The sequence below is a fragment of the Zootoca vivipara genome, chromosome 10, assembly GCF_963506605.1.
Source record: "Zootoca vivipara chromosome 10, rZooViv1.1, whole genome shotgun sequence".
Taxonomy (NCBI): Eukaryota; Metazoa; Chordata; class Lepidosauria; order Squamata; family Lacertidae; genus Zootoca; species Zootoca vivipara.
The window spans coordinates 55,151,257-55,177,134 of NC_083285.1; the positions used below are offsets into that span (position 1 = coordinate 55,151,257).

The following is a 25,878-nucleotide window of genomic DNA, read 5'->3' on the forward strand; positions in this document are numbered from 1 at the left end:
AAAACGTGTTAGAAGACTGAAAGAAGGAACAAACAAATCCAAGTTTATTAAAAGATTTTATTCATCCCTTAAAGGTAAAGGGACCCCTGACTATTAGGTCCAGTTGTGACTGACTCTGGGGTTGCGGCGCTCATCTTGCGTTATTGGCCGAGGGAGCCAGCATACAGCTTCCAGGTCATGTGGCCAGCATGACAAAGCTGCTTTGGCGAACAGTTTACCTTCCCTACTTGCACTTTGATGTGCTTTCGAACTGCTAGGTTGGCAGGAGCTGGGACCGAGCAACGGGAGCTCACCCCGTCGCGGGGATTCAAACCACCAACCTTTTGATCTGCAAGCCCTAGGCTCTGTGGTTTAACCCACAGCGCCACCCGCGTCCATCCCTTACTGGGATGCTAATTTTCACCGTATGGGGGCTGTTTTCATATCTGTAAATATAAGTACAGTATAATTTTCTTTTTAAGTCTTGGACACTGTATTATAAGAATAGCCTTGCTGGATCAGGCCATCTAGCCCATCCTCTTGTTCTTACAGTGGTCAGCCAGATGCCCATGGGAACCTTCAAGTAGGACCTGAGTGAATCATTTACACACTTTTCATAATAATAAAGAAAGATGAATTGGAAATTCAGGTATTAGATATAGAATAAACATAAATATAACCTCTTCCCATATATTTGCATGCTGGTAGTGCTCCTGTTGTGACCCACCTTAGATCAGGCTATGACCGACGGGTGGGTTCCAACCCACCAGTTGAAGACCAGTAGCCTATAGGGATGATTTGATTATCATGATGGCCTGTTGTTTGGATATATGCACAATTAATATATTTTTCTGTTGAATTTGACACCTGGTTGCCTCTTTAAGACCTGAGAGGCTGGTATCAAATTATGTTACCCATGGATCATGGTGCTTTTTATGTGTAACCTCCTCAGAAACTATCTACAGAGGAACAGATGTGGAGGCAAGGGCAGAGTTGGCTAGCTGTATTTGTTAATCACTGCACTTGAGCATAGATTGTTGTTTTCACTATGTAAATCCTGGCACCACTAGAGTTCGGCATCCTGCCCAGTGCTTGGTGTTCTTCCCTTTCATGCATTTTACTATAATTCTCTCTCTCTCTCTCTCTCTCTCTCTCTCTCTCTCTCTCTCTCTCTCTCTGTGTGTGTGTGTGTGTGTGTGTGTGTATATATATATATATATATATATATATATATATATATATATATATATATATCAGGGGAGTTCCCTCTCCAAACTCTTCTTGCTTTATGGAAATGTTTCACAGTACATGTGCCAGAATGTAGACGCCCAAGCTAGGTCTTGAAAAGCAGATTACTATTGTCAGAGAGACAATAAAATGAATGGATCAGCTCTTCAGCTGCCCAGTTTATTGCCTCATTGCTTCCATGTGCTACTCTTTTGGTATTCATGTTGGCTCTTATGTGTACGTTCTTGAGGCATAGATGGAAGTTATTTGTCTAGTGCCCAGCACTGTATGCCTTATACTGGTGGATTTCTAGATATAGCCACAGTACGTCTCTAATAATTTACCAGAAAGCAAGTGCCACTGAATTCAATAGTACACTTTACTGCAGATGTTCTTAGGACTGCATTCTTCTTGTCACACACATATGGAAGGGAACAGATACTTCCCAGTCAGCACAAGAGGCTAGACTGATCAGTATCCCCTAAGCAAAGATACGCCTATTTGTTTGTTACCGGTAGGTAGCCGTGTTGGTCTGAGTCGAAACAAAATTTTAAAATTCCTTCAGTTTAAGGTGCTACTGAAGGAACTATTTGTTTGTGTATGTGTACCGGAATTCCAGTTCCATATTCAGGCAACATATCTGAACTATAGAACTGGAACCAGTGCAATTTGGCTGGAGCAATTTGCAAGTATTGGTGCAACTGCAGTTCCATGCAATATGGCTGGTGCTTCTCCCTTTAAATTTGGCTATCCCTGCTTCAGGAAGTGTCATGTTTCTTTCCCCAGCAAAGGGGAGTGTTAAGTCCTAGGGTATCGATGGTGGGCAAAATCCTCTTGGGACACTTTTAATGAGTGTTTGTGGCACCAGCATCATGTGAGATCAATAATGCTTGTTGGAGCGACGAGAAAACAAATACAATTCCTATCCACCATCTAGGTAAGTTGAAGTACTTGGATGAAAATTGATACAGTGCCACAGGAGTCACTGCCAGGAATTCAAGCTGCAAAACACATGAATGTCCATAGAAAAGAATGCTAGTGTCAAAATTCACACTCACAATACAGTGGGGAACACATGGACAGGAGTGCAAGGAAACATCTGCTTCTACTACAGTAGGGCCCACACATGGTAATAGATGTGCTCTGCTTATATTTTACAATCTTAAAGATAGTCATTGATACCAGACAAAAAAAATCAGTGGCAAGTGAGATCAGAACAGAAATGCACAGCATTCAAACTGATGCCACTGACAATCTTATCCATAAGTGAAGTAAGGCTCATTAAACTCAGGGGTACTTATTTCTGATGGAGGCTGCAAGAGTTAGCTGGCATAGCACAACTTAGTCATTTAACTTTGCTTAATGGAGACCACACAAGGGGAGAGTACTCTTGTACTCAGATTCTGCTTGCGGGTTTCCCATAGGGCATAGGCAATGGGTTTCCCAGTGGTTGGCCACTGTGAGAACAGGACACTTGACTGAATGGGCCATTGGCCTGATCCCACAGGCTCTTCTTATGTTTATGTTCTTAATATTAGGTTGACAGATAGGGATTGAAATTCCTGCTCCATTATCATTGTAGTTCCTCATTTGTAGGCAAGTAGACAAAGCTATTCTTCCACCTAAATTATTTGTACTGTATTACAATCCCAGCTTCAAAATGGGCAATTCCTTTGCTAGGGACACTGCTTGACTAGGGATACTGGAGTGCTTATGTTTATCCTCAATTACTGCTGTAATGAGTAGCGAACGTATTTATTCTGTGTATGTTTAAGCTTTGATTGAATTGCCACAGACATTCATTGCCATTTGACGCCATTGCATACAATCCTATCCACCACCCACACATCTCCATGTCAACCTATAGGTAATATCCACAAAACATTATGCCAGAATAAATTTGTAAGTCTTTGGTTAGCATCTGTTTGTCTCTGGAAACAATGAAAGAGTGCGCCTTCAGGGGTAAAGTCAAACCATTGGAGAGTTACAGCATCTGCTGTGGCTGTAGAAACAGATATGAGAAAGACATGTTTTGTTGCAGCTGGGGCAGATGAAGGTGTCCAGTTGTGTTGATGCAGCTGTACTATGGTGTTTCTTTTTTCTTGCCTCCTTTATGGTGCCACAAAAGCATTGTCACCACCTGTTAGAGCCCCATTCTTCCACTCCCATCTCATCCCATCCCAGATCATGGATTCCCTGTTCCTGAAACAGTTGAAGCCTCCCAAGTCAGTTTTTAAGAGCCTGTATATTATTCCTGTGAAGTGAATAATGTTGGACTGCAGACTGCTTTTCCAATGGAGTTGAAGGCACTGCAAAGCTCTACAGCAGTGTGTATTTGCATGGGCAGTGAAAGAGCAGGTCATCTGCCTTTTGCTCCTCTGAAGCAGCTGAGCAGGGAGGAACAAGGGGTGAAAGGCACTGAAGTGTCAACTTTTAGCATGTGTCTGCATCAAGGGACTCATATGGGGGTGCGGGGTGGGGGTGAGATGTGTCCTGGTGATGGATTGGATGGTATGTTAGTGGAAGGGACAAGTGGAATCTTGGAGAGAGGGGAATGAGGCAGAAGGAAGAGGGGGTGTTCCACGGAAGGAGAGGATGAGAGAGGAGATTAGTAGGGAAGACTGGGGAGAGCGAAGGGGTCAGGGGGCTTTAATGAAAAGGAAGGTCTATGTCTATGAAGTTCTTCTCGGGACAGCAGTGTCGCCACGCCAGCTAGAATGGTGGCAATCTAAAGTGGCGAGGAGGGGTGACTCTCGGGCTGCGTTTGGAAGAGACAGGATGGCAGCGAGGGCTATATCCACGGTGTATGTCGCGAGGGGGGTTGAGGAGGATTGACCCGGGGTGGTGCCCATCGCCGGCGCCGCTGCCGCGCGGGGCGGGTAGGAGGGGGGTGCTTGGGAGGGAGAGGCGGGCGCGGGGCGTGGGGGGAGGCGGGGCGGAGGTTGCTGCCTGAGCCCCCGGGATCGGTTCGACTCGCCTTGCTCCGACCCTTTGCACTACGGTCGGCGCCGTCTTGCTGCTGCTACTGTCGCCGCTGTAGTCAAAACTCCTCCCGGCCTAAAAGTTGTCTGGTGCAAAATTCCTTCTGCAGCAGCAGCCCGAAAGAAAGCGAGAGCGTTAGCCAGCCAGCCGCCGCGGGCAGAAGGGAGGGAGCTTCGGCGACGGTGGATGCCTATTGCCCCTGTTGCTGCTGCAGCCGGCCAGCCAGAAGCGCGCGAGCGGAGAGGGGTGCATCCTGCCCGTTGGAGAGGAGCGCGGGGGCTCGTCCCCGGTGGCCCCGGAGCTGACCTTGCCTGGCCCCGCGCTGCAAAGGGCGACTCACCTGCTGCCTGCGCAGCGCGCCGGGACTAACTCGAGCGGGGCGAGAACACACACTCGCACACACGGAGAGGCAAACTTGCCGCAGCTGTCGACGTCGCGGGGTTGGAAAGCGCAGAGATGCAGGTAGGGGGCGCCCCTCGCAGGGCGAGCGCCGGAGGGCCCGGGCAGGCGCTCTTGTCACCGCCGGGGCGCTGGGGGGAAGAAAGAAGGAGCCCCGTCCGAAGAGCCCGGGCGCCTGACCTCCCTAACTGGGAGTTGTGGGGAGGGAAGTGTGCGCGCCTTGCTATTTTTAGCTGAAACAAAGCTCCCTCTCCCTCAGAACCCGCCTTCACGCGTTCTTGCCCCTGCAGAGACGCAAACACGTGTCCCGGCTCCCCTGGGCCCCGACCGGGGTGAAGCGCCTCGCTGCCGCAGCCGGACAAGGAGCGGGTTTGTGGCGGAGGGCGGGCTTTGCGCTCGCTGTGGCTCTTGGCGCGCTGGCCAGGGGTCCCATTGGACTCGGCGGGACTTAACTCCTGCGGAGACGCGTTGAAAAGCTCGTACTGGTTGGTGTCTCGGCCCGGGCCGGATTTTAGCCCTGCTTCAAGCGGAGGAGGAGAGTTCACTTTTTTTTTTTTTAGCATGAACGAGTTGTAGCGGGGAAAGAGCGTCTTGGCGAGCTGGCACAGCGCGCTTCTGTTGCCGAGGGCTGGTCGCTACATTGGTGAGACTTGCTCGAACAAGGGTGGGTAACCTGTGCCCCTCCAGCCAGCGTAGCCAATGATCAGGAATGATTATTGGCAGCTGCAGTCCAGCATCCTTATGGAGGGTGACAGAATCCCCACCTACTAAACTAGGGGGGAATTTTGCAAGAGGGAGGATGCATCTGCCTGACACACTGGCAGGTTTGAGCTCCAGCAACATCTATTCTTTTAGCTCCAGCAACATCTATTCTTTTAAGGCAACATTTCCCCTTGAGAGTAGCTCCACTGAACTCAGGGGGGTATACAGTGCTATCTTAACCCTGTCTACTCCTGGGGTGACTAGGATTGCAGTCTCAAGTCTGTAGGAAACTTACACAAGAGCAGTCTCCAAATCCTGCTTTTGTTGACCTGTTTCAGGGATTGCTGGTGGATGGGGAGGACTTCCAAGCAAGAAAACAAATCGGATTGCAATGCAATGTTGAGAGTGAGGAAAATATCCCTTCTCTTCACTCACAGCCTTTGGAGTATTCATCCACCAAAGGAAAACCAACTTTCTCTTACCTTGTTTTACAGCCTCCAGCAGTCTTTCCCCTGGTATATTTACTGGTGCTTTGCCATCCTGTCAGGTAGAGGATAGCTGAGTGAGCTCTCAGATTACTCTGCTGCTGCTGGGGCATCCCTTAAGCCTGTCTGGTGGAGCCCCAGACTCCAGGGTGAACAGTTTGCCCAGCACAGCCACATTCCAATGCAGGGCACTTTGGGTGGTCGCTGAGCACTTTACAGTACTTTTAACGAGGTGGAAACTGAGTGCCTCATGGGTAGGTAGGAGCTGCTTGCAACCTCGGGAGGGCAGCTGCTGTTTTCTTCAGATCCTGTAAGGGATGCTTGCGGCACTGATCCTCTGAAGACACTGTGGAAGGAAGGTGCTTTTAAGTCTCTCTTTAAATTACTGTTCTCTCATCACCTGTACTTTAAGGCCTGTTATTGGCAAGATAACCTTGGAAAGTGAGGCTCTCAATGTGTTTGTAATGAAATCTCAGAGGCGGAGTTCAGCTCTTAAGCCTTTGGCAACCTGGTGTCTTCTAGATGTTTTGGACTGCAAAGGGGCAGATGGGAGTCATGGTCCAAAACAGCTGCTGAACCAGCTGCTGGATGCATTTGATGACAGATTATGCTTGTCTTCGTGCCCTGTTTGTGGGTGTATGAGAGGTATCTGTGTGGACTAGATGAGCCTTTGCTCAGATCTCACCAAGCAATTTACTGTTTTCTTTAAATGTATGGTGACCCCCTGGCATGTCTGGGTTAAAAGGTTCTTGGGTGACATGACTGAGAGAGTTCTCTGTGTGAGGCCTTGGAGAACTCCTGCCAGCTGTGGGGTTCTATTCTGCCTTGGTCAGACTCCACCTGGAATATTGTGTCCAGGTATGAGCACCACAATTTCAGAAATATTAACAAGCTGGAATGTGTGCAGAGGAGAGTGAGGCTGACCAAAGTGTTACAGGGACTGGGAACCAAGCCTTATGAGGAACTGTTGAGGGACCTGGGGATGTTTAGCCTGGAGAAGAGGGGATATGGCTATATTCTAAAATCAGAAGGGCTGGAAGATGGAGCAAGCTCGTTCAGAGGCTAGGACCCAAACCAATGGCTTCAAATTACAAGAAAGGAGATTGTGACTGAACATCAGGAGGAGCTTTGGCGGTAAGAGATGTTCGACAGTGGAACAGACTCCCTTGGAAGGTAGTGGACTCACCTTCCAAGGAGGTTTTTAAGCAGATGTTGGATGGCCATCTGTCATGGATGCTTTAGTTGAGATTCCTGGATTGCAGGGGGTGGGGCTAGATGACCCTCAGGGTCTCTTTCAACTCTACAATTCAATGTCTCAGTTGCCTCTGTTGAAGACAGTTCTATTTGTTAACAGGTAGTGGCCACATGAAGCCAGGGCTGATAACACTGTTCTTGAAGCCAACTTTAGCTCATCAAGTTTTAACAAGATCTGGAGTCCTGCCTCTTTTTAGAGCTTAAAAGCTTAAAAAGAGCTTAAAAGAGCAGCCAGAAGTGAGGAAATTGATTCAGGATGGGATCTTTTGATCAGGAAAATGGCACAAGGGGAAAGGTTAAACACCCTCTTTTCCCCAGTTCCACTACCACAACCTAGCCTTTCCATTGTACTCACAGCTGTTTTTGAACTTTAAGAAATATGCTGGGCGTTCCAGTCACAGTTATCCTGCATCATGCGTAGTTTGGCCCTAATCCATTGTGTTGCAAAGGGGAAATGCATCTGTTTGTAGTGCTAGCCACATGTAATGTGTACCACAGTAACTCAACCACACAAAGCTAAGTGGATGTTGACCGTAAATCAGACTGGGGTTCAATATATACAGGTACCTCTATTATTGTCCTGTATTTACCATTATTATGTTCAAGTGATACTATTATTGTTTATTAAATTTACATTCTCTAGGTGGCTTTTAGAAGGTCAGACTATGGTACATTTGACTTAGCAATGCAAGTTCTCATACTCCCAACATACTGCTGTTCTTTTTTGCCACACTTGTACTTACACAGCTTCTTATTTCACACAGAGACATAATGCAAACATATTAACACCTACTCTCGTAGATGATAGATAGATAGATAGATATAGATATAGCACATACATACATACATGTACACACGTGTGTGTATTTTATATCTATAATCTGACTAGACACGTGTATTTGTATTCTTAACTAATTGACCTAATTATAAATCATGTGGTTAACACTCCATGTAGGAATGTAACTATGTGCTGCAGGTGGAACCAACTTTCCTAAATAGGAATAACAAGTAGCCTTGATTTGTTATTGAAGTTATTGAGGTAGTACACGATATTAGGGTCTTCATACCTCTCCCACTTATGCTCCTGAACTATGTATACTTTTGCCTACAAAAAGCTCACCCAACAATAAACCAGTTGAACCTAGTACTCAATTAGGTGACAAACCTGTGTTTATGCTGTTCCAGTTTGGACTGCAAGTTCTCTGCTCCTCTATACAAAAATAGCTCTCTGCACATACCGTAGGAGACCAGTTGAGGTAGAACCCTTCCACCAGACCTTTTTCTTGCTGTGTGGATTTTTTATATGGAGGAGGGTTTAATCCTATGAGGCCAGAACTGCAACCTATAATGGTGCAAGTCCAGAAAACACACTGCTTTACCATTTCACAGACAACTTGGCCTAAACCCCTTTAAGTTGCCACACTATTATTTATCTAGCATTTGTGTCTAGTCCTAGTCTTTTGCATCTTCAATGCTCCTGGCCTGCAGTCTGTTTTGTTCTCCTATAGTTGATGGCAGGCCAGTGTGTTTGGTGAGGAGAACTTTTTACATCTGTTGAGGGTGTTTCCTTGGTGGTTATGTAAAGTCTAGATGACCAGCAATTATAGAAGATGGGAGGTGTGGAGTCTTCTAGTTTCAGAGAGGTGCACTGTGAATGGTAGAAGACAAAGTCAGGTGGTGACTTCTACAGCAAGGGGAAAACTCCATTCCTTTAGGAAAACTTCTGAGATCCTGTTCTGCCTGTGGGTACCTTTGTCTAGTTGTGTTCTCCAGCTCCCTTCCAGACACCTATCCTGGCCTCTGTGTATTGGAGTGTTGCAAAGCCAGTTACGTAAAAAAAGGTATGGAGCTGCCTTGGTTGTGGGATGCGTTCTGGAAATCCACTGGTTTCAACCAAAAACAGTGCAAACTACTGAAATGAATTAACTATTCCAAATTTGGGCTTTTAAAATATCCATACTGCAGTTTAAATACTTGTAAAATTACTTTTACCTCTAAGCAGTGGATGTGTGGCAGTGACATGGTCTGGTGTGATGTGTTCTGTGGAATCATACAGCAGTGCTTTGAATATCATGGAAAAAATGGAACATTTTCTACAAGTACAGCTGTTTGGCACAATAGTTGTGCAGTACTCAACCATTTGTTTAACATAATCCAGATTCCAGGCATCATTTTTACAGGTTCTGTCTGTAGATTTTATTCTTGTTTATGAATGAAACCCCAGCTCTTTTGTATTTTTTTGATTCAAATAAATACTCACACATGCCAAATCTGACCCAGTGCAACTTGTACCTTAAGACAGGATAAAATGAGACCAAGTAGCCTGTGACCTGTCCACATATTCTTCTGTTTGATTAAGGTTGTATAATACTTAGGACAGGCATCCCCAAACTTCGGCCCTCCAGATGTTTTGGACTACAATTCCCATCATCCCTGACCACTGGTCCTCTTAGCTAGGGATCATGGGAGTTGTAGGCCAAAACATCTGGAGGGCCGCAGTTTGGGGATGCCTGACTTAGGATAACTCCTAGCATAAGAATTTGGCAGTGTGTGCATCTTACATTTCTCTGGCCCTGGGATTTGCCCTTCCCTTTTCACTTTCTATTGCAGGTGTGCCATTTGAGCATTCAAAGTGCACCTCTGCATTGTCCAACTCCAGCTTCTTGAATTGTGTGTATTTTCATAGATACCTTTTCTGTTTAACTTTTACATTTGTTCGGATTCCCATGCAATTCAGGTGGGGGTGGCTGGATGAGCAGCCTTATTTGGGGGGGGGGGGGTTTGAAATAGGGTTGAATAGGTGATCAGCACAAGTTGCATAATGTATATTCAGCAGGGAAATCTTGTTGTTGTTGTTGTTTAGTCGTTTAGTCGTGTCCGACTCTTTGTGACCCCATGGACCATAGCACGCCAGGCACTCCTGTCTTCCACTGCCTCCCGCAGTTTGGTCAAACTCATGTTCGTAGCTTCGAGAACACTGTCCAACCATCTCGTCCTCTGTCGTCCCCTTCTCCTAGTGCCCTCCATCTTTCCCAACATCAAGGTCTTTTCCAAGGATTCTTCTCTTCTCATGAGGTGGCCAAAGTATTGGAGCCTCAGCTTCACGATCTGTCCTTCCAGTGAGCACTCAGGGCTGATTTCCTTAAGAATGGATAGGTTTGATCTTCTTGCAGTCCATGGGACTCTCAAGAGTCTCCTCCAGCACCATAATTCAAAAGCATCAATTCTTCGGCGATCAGCCTTCTTTATGGTCCAGCTCTCACTTCCATACATCACTACTGGGAAAACCATAGCTTTAACTATACGGACCTTTGTAGGCAAGGTGATGTCTCTGCTTTTTAAGATGCTGTCCAGGTTTGTCATTGCTATAATAAAGGACAAAAGGGAAATCTTAGTGGGGCTAATTTCTCTCAGGTAAGTATGCATAGGATTGCAGCTTAAGTGACAGCTCCTCAAATATCAGGCTGTGAAGGAAAAAGAAAGATAACCTTGCTTCCTTTCAACACTTTAAATATACTATCAAGGGTCCTAATCCAGTAACCTATATGTGAAATGGCTGAGCCTGTGTACCTATAACCTGACTGGAAAGTAAAGAAAAGCAGAATTCCTGCCAACCAACTTTTGGGTGGGAAAGTAGGAGTTGAATCCAGCCCCCTGCACCCTCTCCTCAATAGGTGATTTGCAGAATTCCAGCATTGTTTACTGGGCTGCACATACATTTCTGGCTCCTTTGTTGGGTTTGGGAATACAGTACACTCAGTTGCATTTTAATTCTCCATTCAGCCAGGAAAATATGTGTAGGAACTTGTCTATCATTCCAGCGGAGACAGGGCTAATCATTCTGATAAACATTTCCAAGGACTAGACTAAGTTGCTTTGTGGGACAGATCTCACTCCCAGGCTGCCAGTTGCCATCCTTTTTGAACATCATATGTATATCTCATCAGTGCATACATATGCTCTGTGCATATATATCAGCTTATGTAGTTCATGTCAAACTAAGGTGGGTTTCTTTTTCAGTAACCAAGGGGCTAAGTGGCAAAAAGAGAGAGAAAGCAAAGCTGTACATAGAGAAATTTAAGAATTTGGTACTGAGAAAATTAATGTGATTTTAAAAGGGGGGGAGTATGTGGAACATGGAAGTAAATGTGCCAGCAATTAATGAAAGCAGGTTTTCATTTCTTCTGTCGAAGAAATTGGAATAGTATATGAAGAGGGAAACTTTGTGAGATCCAAGTGCCAATTCAGAGTAGGAGGCAGAATTGGACAGGCAGCCTGGCCTTACTCCAGCCCCAGATTTCCTGCGTTCCCAGGCTTCATCTCTTATGCTTCTGTGCCCAAGGGTATCAGAAAGAGATTCCTCTCTATTAGGAAGGAGTGCCTGCCTTCTTAGTTCATCTGGTAGTAGATGTAATACTATACAGCACATCTCCTTTGGCTGCCTTCAGACTTGCTCTGTGTTTCCATTTTGTGATATTAACCCTTAACTGTGATGTAGTTTTAAAGGTTTTGTGTACTCTTCCTCCTCTTTTTTCTTTTGGTATTCTCTGCACTTTTGACACCCCCTCCACCCGCATTGGTTTGAGACGGTCTAAGCCACCTACTATACACAGTAATTCCAGTTCCTGATTTTCAAAATCAGAAGGTTGTACTGTCTTATATTAAGCCAGGTCATGGTAATTTTTCTGGTGAAAAACACTGATATTTTTTTAAATCAAATCTGCACTTTGCTTTGCACATGCTGTGTGCACAATCTCTGTGTTTCCCCTTAATGCACTGCTTTTGTTGCCAGGACATTGTATTTTCCAACTGTACAAGGCACAATGGCCACTATCCCACCAATGTTAAACTTTTGTAATTCCCATTAATGTCAACAGGCAAATTAAAGTATATACTTCAACCTTTCCCATTGAAATACTGTAGTTGAGATTTATTTAATTGACTAAACTGCACCCAGCTTTTAAAACTGGAACAATGTTATATTTTTCAATCCAATAATACATTCATCAAATATTGAACACCCTTTCTGAACACCCATGCTAACAGGTTTCCACTAGCTGCTTATTAGTGACTGGTTTTAAGGTCTTGCTATTTACATATAAGGCCATAAACCACTCAACCAGGTTACCTGAAACAGTGACTTCCCCTCCACTGGCTGGCAAGGACATTTTTCAGATTCCATTGGTTGATCTTAATCTTGCCATGGCCCATTGGCTTGTGACACGGAAATGAGCTTTTTCAGTGGTGGCCCCAATATTATTGAATGTATTGCATGCTGAAATATGAGAGACACCCCCCCCCAATATATACTGGCATTCTGTGACTATTGAAAATGCATCTGTTTTACATAGGTATTCCCTTGATCTCTTGACCTGAATCTCCTGTTTTAATTACTGTGCTGTTTGAATGGAATTGTTATATTGTGATTTTTCATTGTGAATGGTTACATTTTAATGTATGTATGTACGTACAGGTAATTGGTTTTTATATTTGTTAAATGTTTAGAAGCCTATTTTGGCTTTAATGGAATATAAATAAATGAAATACTACTACCACCACCACTACTACTACTACTACTACTATGATTAGGATGTCATAAATATCAACACGATATTGGTTGCAGTACAATAACACACTTTAAGCATGACCTTGCCACATTGTCTTCATCATCTCCGGTTATAAAAGGCCTCTGATAGCAGGGTTAGGAAAGATCCTATGCTCAAAATAAGGGAAGGATCTGTGAACTATGATAAGACATCAGCCTTAAGTGTATATAATCTTTCAGAGAGTCTCTGTGATGCCAACATGCGTTGTTTGCTTGGACTTCCACAGCTGACTTACCATTGGCAATAGGGGGGGGGACTTTTTAGTTGTTTTATAATGCCACTTACTGTTTTCTTCTATGCTAAATAATGCCACTGTTTATTCCAGTCAAGATGGGGGGGGGACAAGAAAAAAACAGCAACTGATATGAAAGCCATATGCTGGAAGCTGGGGCAACCCAGTCAGATGGGTGGGGTACAAATAATAATAATGTTGTTGTTTCCAGTAGCAGTGAATTAGGCTTAACTAGACACTGAAGGAGATTGGCTGCCACAGATGTGTGTCTCCTCAATGTGTTGGAGAAGGATCATAGCTCAGTGGGAAAGCAGATATTTCCACACTCACTCTGCCCCCCCAGAGCACTTGCAAATTGGTAAAGGTCTTGCTATACCACTTAATGAGTTTTGTGCCGATTGCTTAGCGGTTGTACTGTTTTTAATTATATGGGATCCAAACTCTAACACAATAAAATGCAATAAGAAACAAAAGGAGTGCTAAAAATGCAATTTAGAAATCTTTCTAGAGATGTATTTCCCCTTGATATGTTCTTCCTTTACTCTTGCTTCATCTTCATTACTATTTTCTTGATCATTTATTAAATTGTGGTTATTTAAAATCTTCCTTCTTCAACCACAAATCCATTTTTAGACATTGACTATTATTATTATTATTATTATTATTATTATTATTATTATTATCTAACAGCTCCCACTTTTGAGTCACTCCATCTTGCGTTCACTCTCTCAGCTTCTTCCCCTTCTCCTTTCAAGTGCCCTGTCAGCCTCTTTCCCCCTCTTTTGACCTTCCACATCTTGCTGCCAGCCACAGCTGTATTCCTGTGAGGAAGACAGAGCCTTCTCCCCACATCACTTCTGGTCAGTCCTGACCAGATTCCAAGAATGAAGAAGAAGCCCCTGTGCCTCTCATTCTTCACACACATTTTTCACATGCACGTAGCTCCACCACTCCTCAGAGTTGCTTCTGTGAACCACCTGCATGAAACTCATGGATCACTGGTGGACCATGGACCACACTTTGGGATTGGGAACTCCCCAGGGGCCACCAGCTGCCACTGCTCTTGAAGTCTTTGCTACTTGAGTCACACATCTTGGCTGTCTGGCTAAGCCCGAATAGGTGTCAACACTCTTCCTTCTTGCCTGTTTACCTGTCTAAATTTAAACCTTTCAGTCGGTATTCTGTGTCCCTGGTTGATATGTGGTCAGGCTCAAGTTGTGGTTCTGGCTGCTGCTGCTGCAGCATTTCCTGGCCTGTTTTGGGCTGACCATGGTTGGTTGCTCACAGTTTTCCTCCAGCAGATATAACTTAGATTGCTTCCCCAGAGGATTTTGGCAAGCCTGTTCTCCCACTCTTGTTTAGGCTCGGTTTACCTTTTATAAAAGGAGAAAATAAACCCTTGACAGTGCAAAAGAAATACTAAACAGTTATCTGCCTCCAATTTGCGCTCTCTCTCTGTCTCTCTCTCTCTCTCTCCCTAAACAAATACATCACAGTGGGACCTGGAATCTTCCCACATACCATTTGAGATCTATGGCAACTTGTGAACCAAGTCTGATGATTCCAAAAGAGACCTTGAGAAAATTCTCAAAGGGAGTAATGTTCCTTTTTTTCATGATCCACCACCAGCACTTAAGAGCTGAGGCTTGGCAGCTGATTGACTCTGTGCCTATCATTTTGTAACTTGAGATTTTGTTTCCTTGTGCTGATTGTAGCTTTTGAGTTTAGTGGGCAAACCTTTACTGCTACTTCAAGGAAAGTGTAAATGTTTCTCTGCTTAGATCTCCTGTTTCCTGGAGAATACAGCAACTACAGTATGTGTTTCTATTACTGCAGTCTGCCATGTGGGATAAGCTGTTTGATGCCTAGTCTGGTGTTGTGGTTAATGCTATGAATTGGCAATGAAGGCTAGAGCTGCTGGGGCCAGGGGCCAGTGTTGGGTGGGGTCAGAGGCAAGAGTGGGTGAAGCAATGGCTGTGACTCTTACCTTTGTATGGTAGACCTCTTTCTAGCCATGCAAATGCCAATCGTTTCTGTATTGTCACACACACCTCTTCATCCAGGCAAGCAGGAGTCATTATTGCTGTTCAAGCACATATTCCAGTTGGGCAAAAGCTCTTAAGGAAGGCACAGGAAACAGCCAGGAAGTGATGTGGCCTGGGCAGAATCCCAAGAACTGGATTGAGAGGCCTGGCCTATGAGCCTGAAGTTCCTCACTCCTCTTGTTTTAGAGAAATCCCTGGGTTGGGTATCCAGGAAGTTTTTAAAAATAGAGAAATCCTCTGAAACTCTTTGGAAAGTTTTCTGCACTGGAGCCAAAGCTAATAGCAGAGCACTAGTGTGAGGATTATTAGGGTGTTAGTGTGAAAGTGTCACACTCAACCAGGTTCCTATGCCATGTTGTGGCATTAGGATGAAATCCTACTGAAGTAATGCATGGTGTGTGTTTCAGGATAGCATAACAACCACTTCTAAGAAAGGATTAACACCCATGGAGCACGTAGTACCTCCAGATGCAGACACTACTACCAAAAGTTCTAATGACAAATTTAGTTTCTTGAGATGATAAGTTGTAGGGTGTCCATGGTGCACATAATGGTGTTAGTTTTGCTTTATATGTTTGAGTTTTTTTGTTCGGGGGGAGGGACCATAGCTCAATGGTACATATGCACTTTGTATATAGAAGGTCCCAGATTCAATCCCTGGCATGTCCCAGTTAACAGGGCTGGGAAAGATCTATTTCTGGCTGACACCTTGGAGAGCCGCTGTTGATCAGAGTAGATAATACTGAACTCAACAGACCAATTGTGTAACACAGTGTAAGGCAGCTTAATTTGTTTCTTTCCTTCTCATTGTCATTTATGTTTTGACACCGAAAACTGTTTCTTGTCTAGTCGTTATGGTTGTAAGGCAGGCAGCACCTGCAACGTCTAATGTAATCAGATCAGTTCCACATGCTATAGTTGCTGTGGGAAGCACCTGTCCTGTACAGTGTTTGCTGCAGTGTTTCTGTTTGCTGCAGAAAACATGTAAAATGTGGCCATCATATGCATGTGCATACACCTATCTCAAAATCACGGCATATGTGTCTGGGAACCTCAAATGGGGGCAGCTTTAGATGTTACAATTGCTCTGTAAAACATTGGTGCTATGTTGGTGTTTCCTGCAGTTGCACACATGCAAGATGTGAGCATCACACACACTCACACACACACAAAATTGCCTGGGAACTTTGAGTACACAGGAACTGACTAACTTGGATTTGTTGCTGTATAACATGTGAAGAAGGCCTAAATATTTAGGGGAAAAGAAAAATACCTGTTATCATTGTTCTAGATATAGACCTGCCTAATTGTGCCCTGTATGCCGAGATGCACCAGCTTCCACTTCCCAATTTTTCAGTGAGTTTGTATTTGACAACTACTATCTCCCATGGGCATAGCCAAGGGGGGCAGGAAGGGGCAGCCCCTCAATAAATAAAAATCAATAAAATACTTAACTAAATTAGGTTCTGCCCACCCATAACATAAAGCCTGCCCCCCTAACAAAAATCCTGGCTACACCCATGCTATCTCCCACAGTAGCTCACATCAATTAAAATAAAAGAATGTCAGGCCATGCTCTCAGATGGCTTTACAAGCTAAGAAGACAAGACACAAAAGGGAAGGAGAGTGAGCAGGATAGGTATTTAATTTAATTTAAGTATTTAGAAACCACACTTCCATATAAAATATCACAACACAGAAATGGAGATCAGTTTGACAAAGCCAGAACAACATAGTAAACTGCAAGCAAGCATTTTTATCCAGTTGGGACTGAACTGGTATTTCCTTGCTGATGTTTTTGATTGGGTAGAGGTGATGCAACTATCTTGTGGCCCTTATCCTTTTGGCCAGTGGTAAAATGTCTTCCTTCTTGCCTTGGAAGTCCCAGAATAATTGGTACTGAGTGGGTTGGGGTTTTTGTTGGCAGGGATGGAAAAATCAAGAACCCTTCAAATTGCTTTTTTCTCTTGCTGTTGACTGAGGCCAGGCTGGCGTTTCCTTTCCCAGAGTCAGATTTTCATACGGTTTTCCCCAAAGTTCACCATGAAGACTACTGTCTCTAGAGCCAAAAAGCTAGCATCTGGACCTCCAGATGCCAGAAATCCCCCAAAGCAATGTCATGTCCAGGTTCAGTTGGACCTAAGCAAATGTTCAATTTAAGAGTGGCTTTGGATGTTAAGAAATGCCACCTGCTGTATGTGAAATCCCGTCTGTATTCAACTGGCAGTACTTAACTATCACATTTTGAAGGGGAAGTTATACAAGAGCACTTGTGCAGGCTGTGCTTTTGTACAACATAAGTTCCTCTTCAAATGTTTCTAAAAGTGCTGCCAGCCAATTCAGAAAACACTAGACATCTATCTGGCAGCACATCTGGAGTTCTCTGAGTGTCATAATATTGTTTGTGTACTGCTGCAGTATTGCAGCTGAAGTGGGTACCTAGTCAGTTGTACCGCAGCCTGATGATTGTCATCTTGTGGCAACATGAAGATGGGGTTCTGCGTGTTTATTTTAATGTTATGATGAAATTGTTTTATTGTGTATTTAATTATGTGGGTTTTTTGTAATTGGTTGTATACTTGTAAACGGCTTAGAAGCCACCTTGGCAATTAATTGTTATATAAATGAATGAATGAATGAATGAATGAATGAAGTAATGTCGGCAATGACAAGAATCCTCCATTTTGTTACAGAGCAAATCTGCAAGGCGCATTAGCAAATAACTGCATCTGTAACCTGACTCCATCAGTCAGTTATTCTAAACTCATTTAGGGAACAGAAACTTCTGACCTTTATGTGTTCAATCAAAACTAACCACACCAGGTGAAATTTCAGGTACCATATACTTACAACAAGAGATTTGGATCAAGTATTACTTGACTAGAATAGTAATGTTGGGTCCTAAGCAGGGTTCCTATGGGGAAGATGGTGGGACTTAAAAAGGTACAATTAAGCAGATAGGAAATGAGAAAAATGTGCCATACACTGCAGTTGAGTGATTCTGAGTCAGGATTGTATTATTCCAAAATTGCTGTACGTTTGCTTGCCTCTCTGTTGGTGCCATGTGTGATTTGGGCACTTGACTTACAGCCCTGAATGCTGTTAGTTCAAAAGCCTCACTTTTGATTTTTGTCTTACAAGTTGCTGTGCCTGCCTGCAAATAAGAGCTTAGGATGACATGTGCAATGCAGCACAAAAATATGGTGTTAGAATTGCATGGCAGAGATGCTATTTGGAATTAGCCACTTTTTATAAGATCCATGTCCTAGTCATCTGTCACTAGACTACTGGAGTATTCTGCTCTGTAATCCACCATTGTTTCACCTTGCCCACCCCCCTCAGACCCAACATTGGCTTCTTCTGTCCACTCACAGATCAGGCACAAGCCTTTCATATTTACCTTCAAAACCCTCCACAGACATGCAACCCAATCCTTATCTCTTAGCTGACATCCCGGCCTGTGACCTTTACTTTTCCAGTTTAACGACTCTCACTTATCCAGAGGTTTCCTGCTCCCTGAAAAAAGTTTCTGCCTTGCCACTCTGTATGCCAGGAACTTCCTCCAAATCCCTCTTAAGAACTCACCTGTGCCGCAAAACCTTTTGGAACAACCCCCTAGTTCCAGTACCCTGGAGTCACAATTCAAGTAAACATATATTCTTCCCATATTTATCCCTACCTCCATTTCCCTCTGTTGTTTCCCTGTTTTCACATTATGAGCCTCTTGAGAAGAGGGACCTGTCAACTCTGTCCTTTCACAAAGCGCCATGGTGCAATGTGAATGAGTAGGGTTGTCATATTCCCAAAACTGAAAATCCACACAAAGTTGTTGAGCTTTAATAAAATTAAGTGCCTACACTCTGTTCCTGCTACTCTCAGCCCTTCCCATGAAGTTTGTACAGTTATTGAGCTTGTGCCATAATAGCACAAAGGAAGATGCTTCAATTGCTCTATACCAGGCATGAGGAAACTTGGGGCCCCCAAATGTTTGTTGTTGCTGTTGTTTAGTCGTTTAGTCGTGTCCGACTCTTCGTGACCTCATGGACTAGAGCACGCCAGGCACTCCTGTCTTGCACTGCCTCCCGCAGTTTGGTCAAACTCATGTTCGTAGCTTCGAGAACACTGTCCAACCATCTCGTCCTCTGTTGTCCCCTTCTCCTTGTGCCCTCCATCTTTCCCAACATCAGGGTCTTTTCCAGGAAGGCTTCTCTTCTCATGAGGTGGCCAAAGTATTGGAGCCTCAGCTTCACGATCTGTCCTTCCAGGGAGCACTCAGGGCTGGTTTCCTGAAGAATGGATAGGTTTGATTTTCCAGCAGTCCATGGGACTCTCAATAGTCTCCTCCAGCACCATAATTCAAAAGCATCAATTCTTCGGCGATCAGCCTTCTTTATGGTCCAGCTCTCACTTCCATACATCACCACTGGGAAAACCATAGCTTTAACTATACGGACCTTTGTAGGCAAGGTGATGTCTCTGCTTTTTAAGATGCTGTCTAGGTTTGTCATTGCTTTTCTCCCAAGAAGCAGGCGTCTTTTAATTTCGTGACTGCTGTCACCATCTGCAGTGATCATGGAACCCAGGAAAGTAAAATCTCTCACTGCCTCCATTTCTTCCCCTTCTATTTGCCAGGAGGTGATGGGACCAGTGGCCATGATCTTAGTTTTTTTTGATGTTGAGCTTCAGACCATATTTTGCACTCTCCTCTTTCACCCTCATTAAAAGGTTCTTTAATTCCTCCTCACTTTCTGCCATCAAGGTTGTGCTTTCTAAGGCCCATTTGACTTCACTCTCAAGGATGTCTGGCTCAAGGTCAGCAACCACACTACCTGGGGTGTACGAGACCGCCATATCTTTCTGGTATAATTCCTCTGTGTATTATTGCCACCTCTTCTTGATGTCTTCTGCTTCTGTTAGGTACTTTCCACTTTTGTCCTTTATTATGGTCATCTTTGTACGAAATGTTCCTTTCATATGTCAAATTTTATTGAACAGATCTCTGGTTTTTCCCATTCTGTTGTTTTCCTCTATTTCTTTGCATTGCTCGTTTAAGAAGGCCTTCTTGTCTTTCCTTGCTAGTTTTTTGGAAATCTGCATTCAGTTTCCTGTATCTTTCCCTATCTCCCTTGCATTTTGCTTGCCTCCTCTCCCCCGCTATTTGTAAGGCCTCGTTGGACAGCCATTTTGCTTTCTTGCATTTCCTTTTCCTTGGGATGGTTTTCGTTGCTGTCTCCTGTATAATGTTACAAGCCTCCATCCATAGTTCTTCAGGCACTCTGTCCACCAAATCTAAATCCTTAAACCTGTTCCTCACTTCCACTGTGTATTCATAAGGGATTTGATTTAGATTGTATCTTACTGGCCCAATTGGTTTTCCTACTTTCTTCAGTTTAAGTTGGAATTTTGCTATAAGAAGCTGGTGATCTGAGCCACAGTCAGCTCCAGATCTTGTTTTTGCTGACTGTATAGAGCTTCTCCATCTTTGGCTGCAGAGAATATAATCAATCTGATTTCGATGCTGCCCATCTGGTGATGGCCAGCTTGTTCTCTTGACAGAACTCTATTAGCCTTTGGCCTGCTTCATTTTGAACTCCAAGGCCAAACTTGCCAGTTATTCCTTTTATCTCTTGATTCCCTACTTTAGCATTCCAATCCCCTGTAATGAGAAGAACATCCTTTTTTGGTGTCATTTCTAGAAGGTGTAAGTCTCCATAGAACTGGTCAATTTCACTTTCTTCAGCACTGGTAGTTGGTGCATAAACTTGGATTACTGTGATGTTAAAAGGTCTGCCTTGGATTCGTATCGAGATCATTCTGTCATTTTTGAGATTGTATCCCAGTACAGCTTCCGCCACTCTTTTGTTGACTATGAGGGCCACTCCCTTTATTTTAGGGATTCTTGCCCACAGTAGTAGATATGATAGTCATCCGAACTGAATTTTCCCATTCCTGTCCATATTAGTTCACTGATGCCCAGGATGTCAATATTTATTCTTGCCATCTCATTTTTGACCACATCCAGCTTACCAAGGTTCATGGTTCTTACATTCCAGGTTGCTATGCAATATTTTTCTTTACAGCATTGGACTTTCCTTTCACTTCCAGGCATATCCGCAACTGAGCGACCTTTCGGCTTTGGCCCAGCCGCTTCATCAGCTCTGAATCTACTTGTACTTGTCCTCTGCTCTTCCTCAGTAGCATGTTGGACGCCTTCCGACCTGAGGGGCTCATCTTCCAGCGTCATAACTTCTATCTGCCTGTTGTCTTTGTCCATGGAGTTTTCTTGGCAGGGATACTGGAGTGGCTTGCCAGTTCCTGCTCCAGGTGGATCACGTTTAGTCAAAACTCTCCACTATGACCTGTCCATCTTGGGTGGCCCTGCACGGCATAGCTCATAGCTTCTCTGAGCTATTCAAGCCCCTTCGCCACGACAAGGCAGTGATCCGTGAAAGGGCCCCCAAATGTTGCTGAGCTACAACTCCCATCAGCCCTGCCAAGCATGGTCAATGACCAGGGAAGATGGAAGTTGTCCAGCAACATCCAGAGGGCAAAATGTTTCCCACACCTGATGATAAACTGTGCATAGCTACAGGTGCTGTCAGGGCAGGACTTCAGGGCAGAGGTCCAGGGCCCCACTTTGCAGAATGGGTAGGCAGGCTACCAAGTGCAGCTTACCACATGTTGAAGTAAGTACCGTAAATACAGATTTTCATTTGTATCAGAGCTCATCTGTTTTCAGTGCCGGGGCCCTGGATCATGTGAAATCATGATGAGTGAATATGTACTGCTGTGCCGGTTCAGGTGCATTTTCTTTACCATTGAGCATCTGTAGAGAGCCTCAACATGTCCAGGGTTACAGTGGTTACCCTGAGCATCATTTTTGGAACATAAGCCTTCCTCTTTAGGGCTCATCCACACTTTTGCTTGTCCTGTGATTCCTAGGCATGGGTCCGATAGGTTTTTATTTTCTCCTGTCGCTTCTCCTTGGAAAACTCGCTGGTTACTGTTGAATCAGAACAAATGTCAGTTGGGATTCTGTGGATTCATGCAGTAAACAGCGGGTTTTCCCAGGGAAAGCAGCGAGAGAAAAGGAAAAACCTATTGGACCTGTGCCTAGAAATCACAGGAGAAGCGGAAGTGTGGACAAGCCCTACATTTCAAAATTAAGTCTCGGGCCAGGTCCAGTTTTATTCTTTAAAAACCTGCTGCAGGTTCTGTTCATACAACCCCAAAAGACTGGAAACTCTGTAAGTGAGCTCTGGTCTCAGTTTTCATCAGCTTTATAATCTTATCAACTTTAAAAACAAAACCATATGATTAGCCAATTTATTTAAATTCCTTGTTAAGAGTTGCTCTCAACCTGCTGTGCCTCTCGCTGCACTTTGGGAAGGCTGTCCCAAGCTAAATATAGCAGAGCTTTCTCTGGACTGCAGTATGGGTCAACATGTCACTCAGTAAAATTTACATGGAAAGTAAGGTGGGCAGCCAGCTCTTATTTTCAGCCTTGGGGTTGTGTGTGCTGGTAAGTTAGCTCTCCCCAGATTTCATATTTAGACCAGCAGTTATTTTTTCAAGGGAGACTTCCAAGCCTTGTATGTGTAAACACACACAATATTTACTGTTGCTAACTATGAAAAATATAAACTGTTGGATTTCCTTTCCACCATTATTTTAACACTTATATCCAGAAGCCAAATTAAAAGTGGTGGGAGAGATAGTTAAAAATACATGTCTGCCCCGTTCATAATGGGGAGGTCTGCTCTTTATGTAAAACTCAACCTCACCTCACCTCGCAGTACTTTGTGTCGCTTGGTTGCTTTAAACCATGTTTCCCCAACATGATACCCTCTAGAAAAGGCCAGCCCAAGAAATTTTGGCTCTACAGTATTTCTTCCTGCCAGGGAAGAAGGGGTCATGGTAGATCTACATCATGAACAAAGGGATCAACATTGGGATCTGTTGCCCAGGGTGGACCCTGTCACCTGAGATAGTCTTCTCATCTCACCTCATGAGCTGAATTCCCCCAAACCAGATGCACCTGCTCCACATCTGATATAAACATTAGTGTGAGCACATGAGCACATGGGTTTGTCCAGAAGACTCATGGTTTGTTCTGGAGACCTAAACAACAAATCCACATTCTGGTGACACACTAAGCCAAACATGGCTTAGCCCAGACCAGAGCAAAACATCTGACCAGGAGCAAAGCAGCCATGATATCCTCTTTTGGAGATTCCATACTGACATGTTCAAACTAAGCCAAGGTTTCACTTAGTGTGACATGCGATCCAGGCCACACTATACCACTTCTCCTAGTTTTTTAAAAGGTTTGTAAGCAAGCAAGTGGGGAAATTTCTGCCATTTCTACTTTCCAGTTAATACAGTATATTCTTTTCAAAATTCTCAATTGTATAGACCAATTCATGAAGAATAAATCTGTTATCAATGTATGCTAAATGAAACCTCTCTGTTCAGAGGCAGTATATCTCCAAATACCAGTTGCTGGAGAGAAACAACAAAGGTTGCCCATTGTCTTCATGTTTTGTCTTCCAGGGCATCTGGTTGGCCATTAGCAGGAAACAGAATGCTAACTAGATGGACCTATGATCAGATCTAGTGGAGCAGTTCTTTCATTTTTGCTGTCCAAAGTTTAAATCAGGTTCAATGGCCATTATTAATTGCCCACCAAGTTGGATGGCATTAAAAGGGGGTTAGGCAAGTTCATGGAGGATAAGACTATCAATGACTGCTAGTCATGATGGCTGTGTACTATACTTCCAATATCAGAGGTGGAATGTTTCTGAATACCTATTGCTGTGAATCACAAGTAGGGAGAGTGCTGTTGTGCTCAAGTCCTGCTTGTGAGTTTCTCATAGGCATCTGCTTGGTCTCTGTGAGAACAGGATTCTGTACTACCTGGGCCTTCATCCAACAGAGCTTATGTACCCTTTATCGCACTGATGGGAAGCTGTCATGAGAACCTCAGTCTGGTGCTTTCTGGGTGGTTCATGGTGATCCAGCAGTTTGAGCTCTTCTGAAACCCTTGAAAGTGATGAATTTCAGAAGTCTCATACTGAACTGGAAAGGATCAAGGGAGAATTAATATGTGTGCTGGGTGGGGAGGCTCTTTATCTCTTGGTAAAGCTGTGGGAATAAGAAATCTCATTAGAGAAGGAGGAATGCTGTTTGGACTGACATACTTGGAGTTACCTAATTTAGATGAAACTTGAGACACTAAAGATATGGGGAACATGAAACTGGACCTTACACTCCCATCCAAACAATCTACAGTACTTAACTGCAAAGCCATGCAAATTGTGCCATCTCTTAATATTGTTGATACATTTGTTCTGAAATAATATTAGCGGGTACCTGTGCTAGAGATTTCGTCTAATTTTAATTCAGTTTTCAAACTAAGGCAGAGTTTCTCAGACTTTTCAAAGTTGTTATTTGTTTTATTTATTTAATAATATTTTATATGGCTTATATTAAAAGAAATCTTGAAGTGATTTACAAAAGAAACAGTTTGCAGAAGTGTTACTGGTGACCCTCCTCCCCTGGATTTTCCCCCCCAGCAGCATATCCTGAGACTTGAAAATATAGTGATTGTCTGTTAAAAATTACTGCATACCTAGAAAGTCAATAGGTAACTTAATAATAATACTGTAATTTTGTTTACTACTGTATACATATTATACCGGTATTTGGAGTTTAATTCTGTGTAAAAATAAACTTTTTGACCTGGCACACAACTGGGTGTGTTTCTTGTGATTTCTCCACAAAAAAACCCACCCCGGCCTGCAACCTGCTTTGGGTCACAACCCACTGATTGATAATCTCTGAATTCAGGACTGGAAAGGCTATGTTGGTACAATAACCCTATCTGGATTATGGGCAAGTTTTGAATCCCCAAATGCCTTAAATATGATCGCTAAATCCACACCTTTAATGAGGGTGAAAGAGGAGAGTGCAAAATATGGTCTGAAGCTCAACATCAAAAAAACCAAGATCATGGCCACTGTTCCCATCACCTCCTGGCAAGTAGAAGGGGAAGAAATGGGGGCAGTGAGAGATTTTACTTTCTTGGGCTCCATGATCACTGCAGATGGTGACAGCAATCACGAAATTAAAGGACGCCTGCTTCTTGGGAGAAAAGCAATGACAAACCTAGACAACATCTTAAAAAGCAGAGACAGCACCTTGCCAACAAAGGTCCGTATAGTTAAAGCTATGGTTTTCCCAGTAGTGATGTATGGAAGTGAGAGCTGGCTGATCGCCGAAGAATTGATGCTTTTGAATTATGGCGTTGGAGGAAACTCTTGAGAGTTCCATGGACTGCAAGAAGACCAAACCTATCCATTCTGAAGGAAATCAGCCCTGAGTGCTCACTGGAAGGACAAATCCTGAAGCTGAGGCTCCAATACTTTGGCCACCTCATGAGAAGAGAAGACTCCCTGGAAAAGACCCTGATGCTGGGAAAGATTGAGGGCACAAGGAGAAGGGAATGACAGAGGACCAGATGGTTGGACAGTGTTCTCGAAGCTACGAACATGAGTTTGACCAAGCTGCGGGAGGCAGTGGAAGACAGGAGTGCCTGACATGCTCTGGTCCATGGGGTCACGAAGAGTCGGACACGACTAAACAACAACAACAACAACAACAACAACAACAGAGGCTTCCGGTCCAGCGCCAGCGCCGATCGGCGGGGTTTTTGTCTCGCTCCGAGACAGCCCGTCTTTGCTAGAGGAGGGAGGGCAGCGAGAGCAACGCTGCATCCCATAGAACCCCGGGTCGGGCGTCCCGGGGGCAAAACTGCTCGGCAGATCCCAAAACCGGACTCCCCAACCGTCCGGCTGCCCTAGTAAGAGCGCCGGAGTGAGAAGGGTCGAAGTCGCGGGGGCCATTTTGAGCACCATCGTCGCTCTAGCGGGGAGAAGCTCCGAGCCGGAGGCGGAGAGCGCTGGATT

At 44.2% G+C, this 25,878-nt stretch overlaps 1 protein-coding gene across 1 annotated transcript in view; it reads left to right on the top strand.

The window, feature by feature from the left end:
* Window positions 1–4,169: 4,169 nt before the first annotated feature.
* WNT5B (Wnt family member 5B) overlaps window positions 4,170–25,878 on the top strand; it is a 112,694-nt gene continuing 90,985 nt past the window's right edge. Inside the window, exon 1 of the mRNA XM_035127460.2 lies at window positions 4,170–4,650. Coding sequence (XP_034983351.1) covers window positions 4,645–4,650 — 6 coding nt within the window. The 5' untranslated portion in view covers window positions 4,170–4,644. The remainder of the gene's footprint in view (window positions 4,651–25,878) is intronic.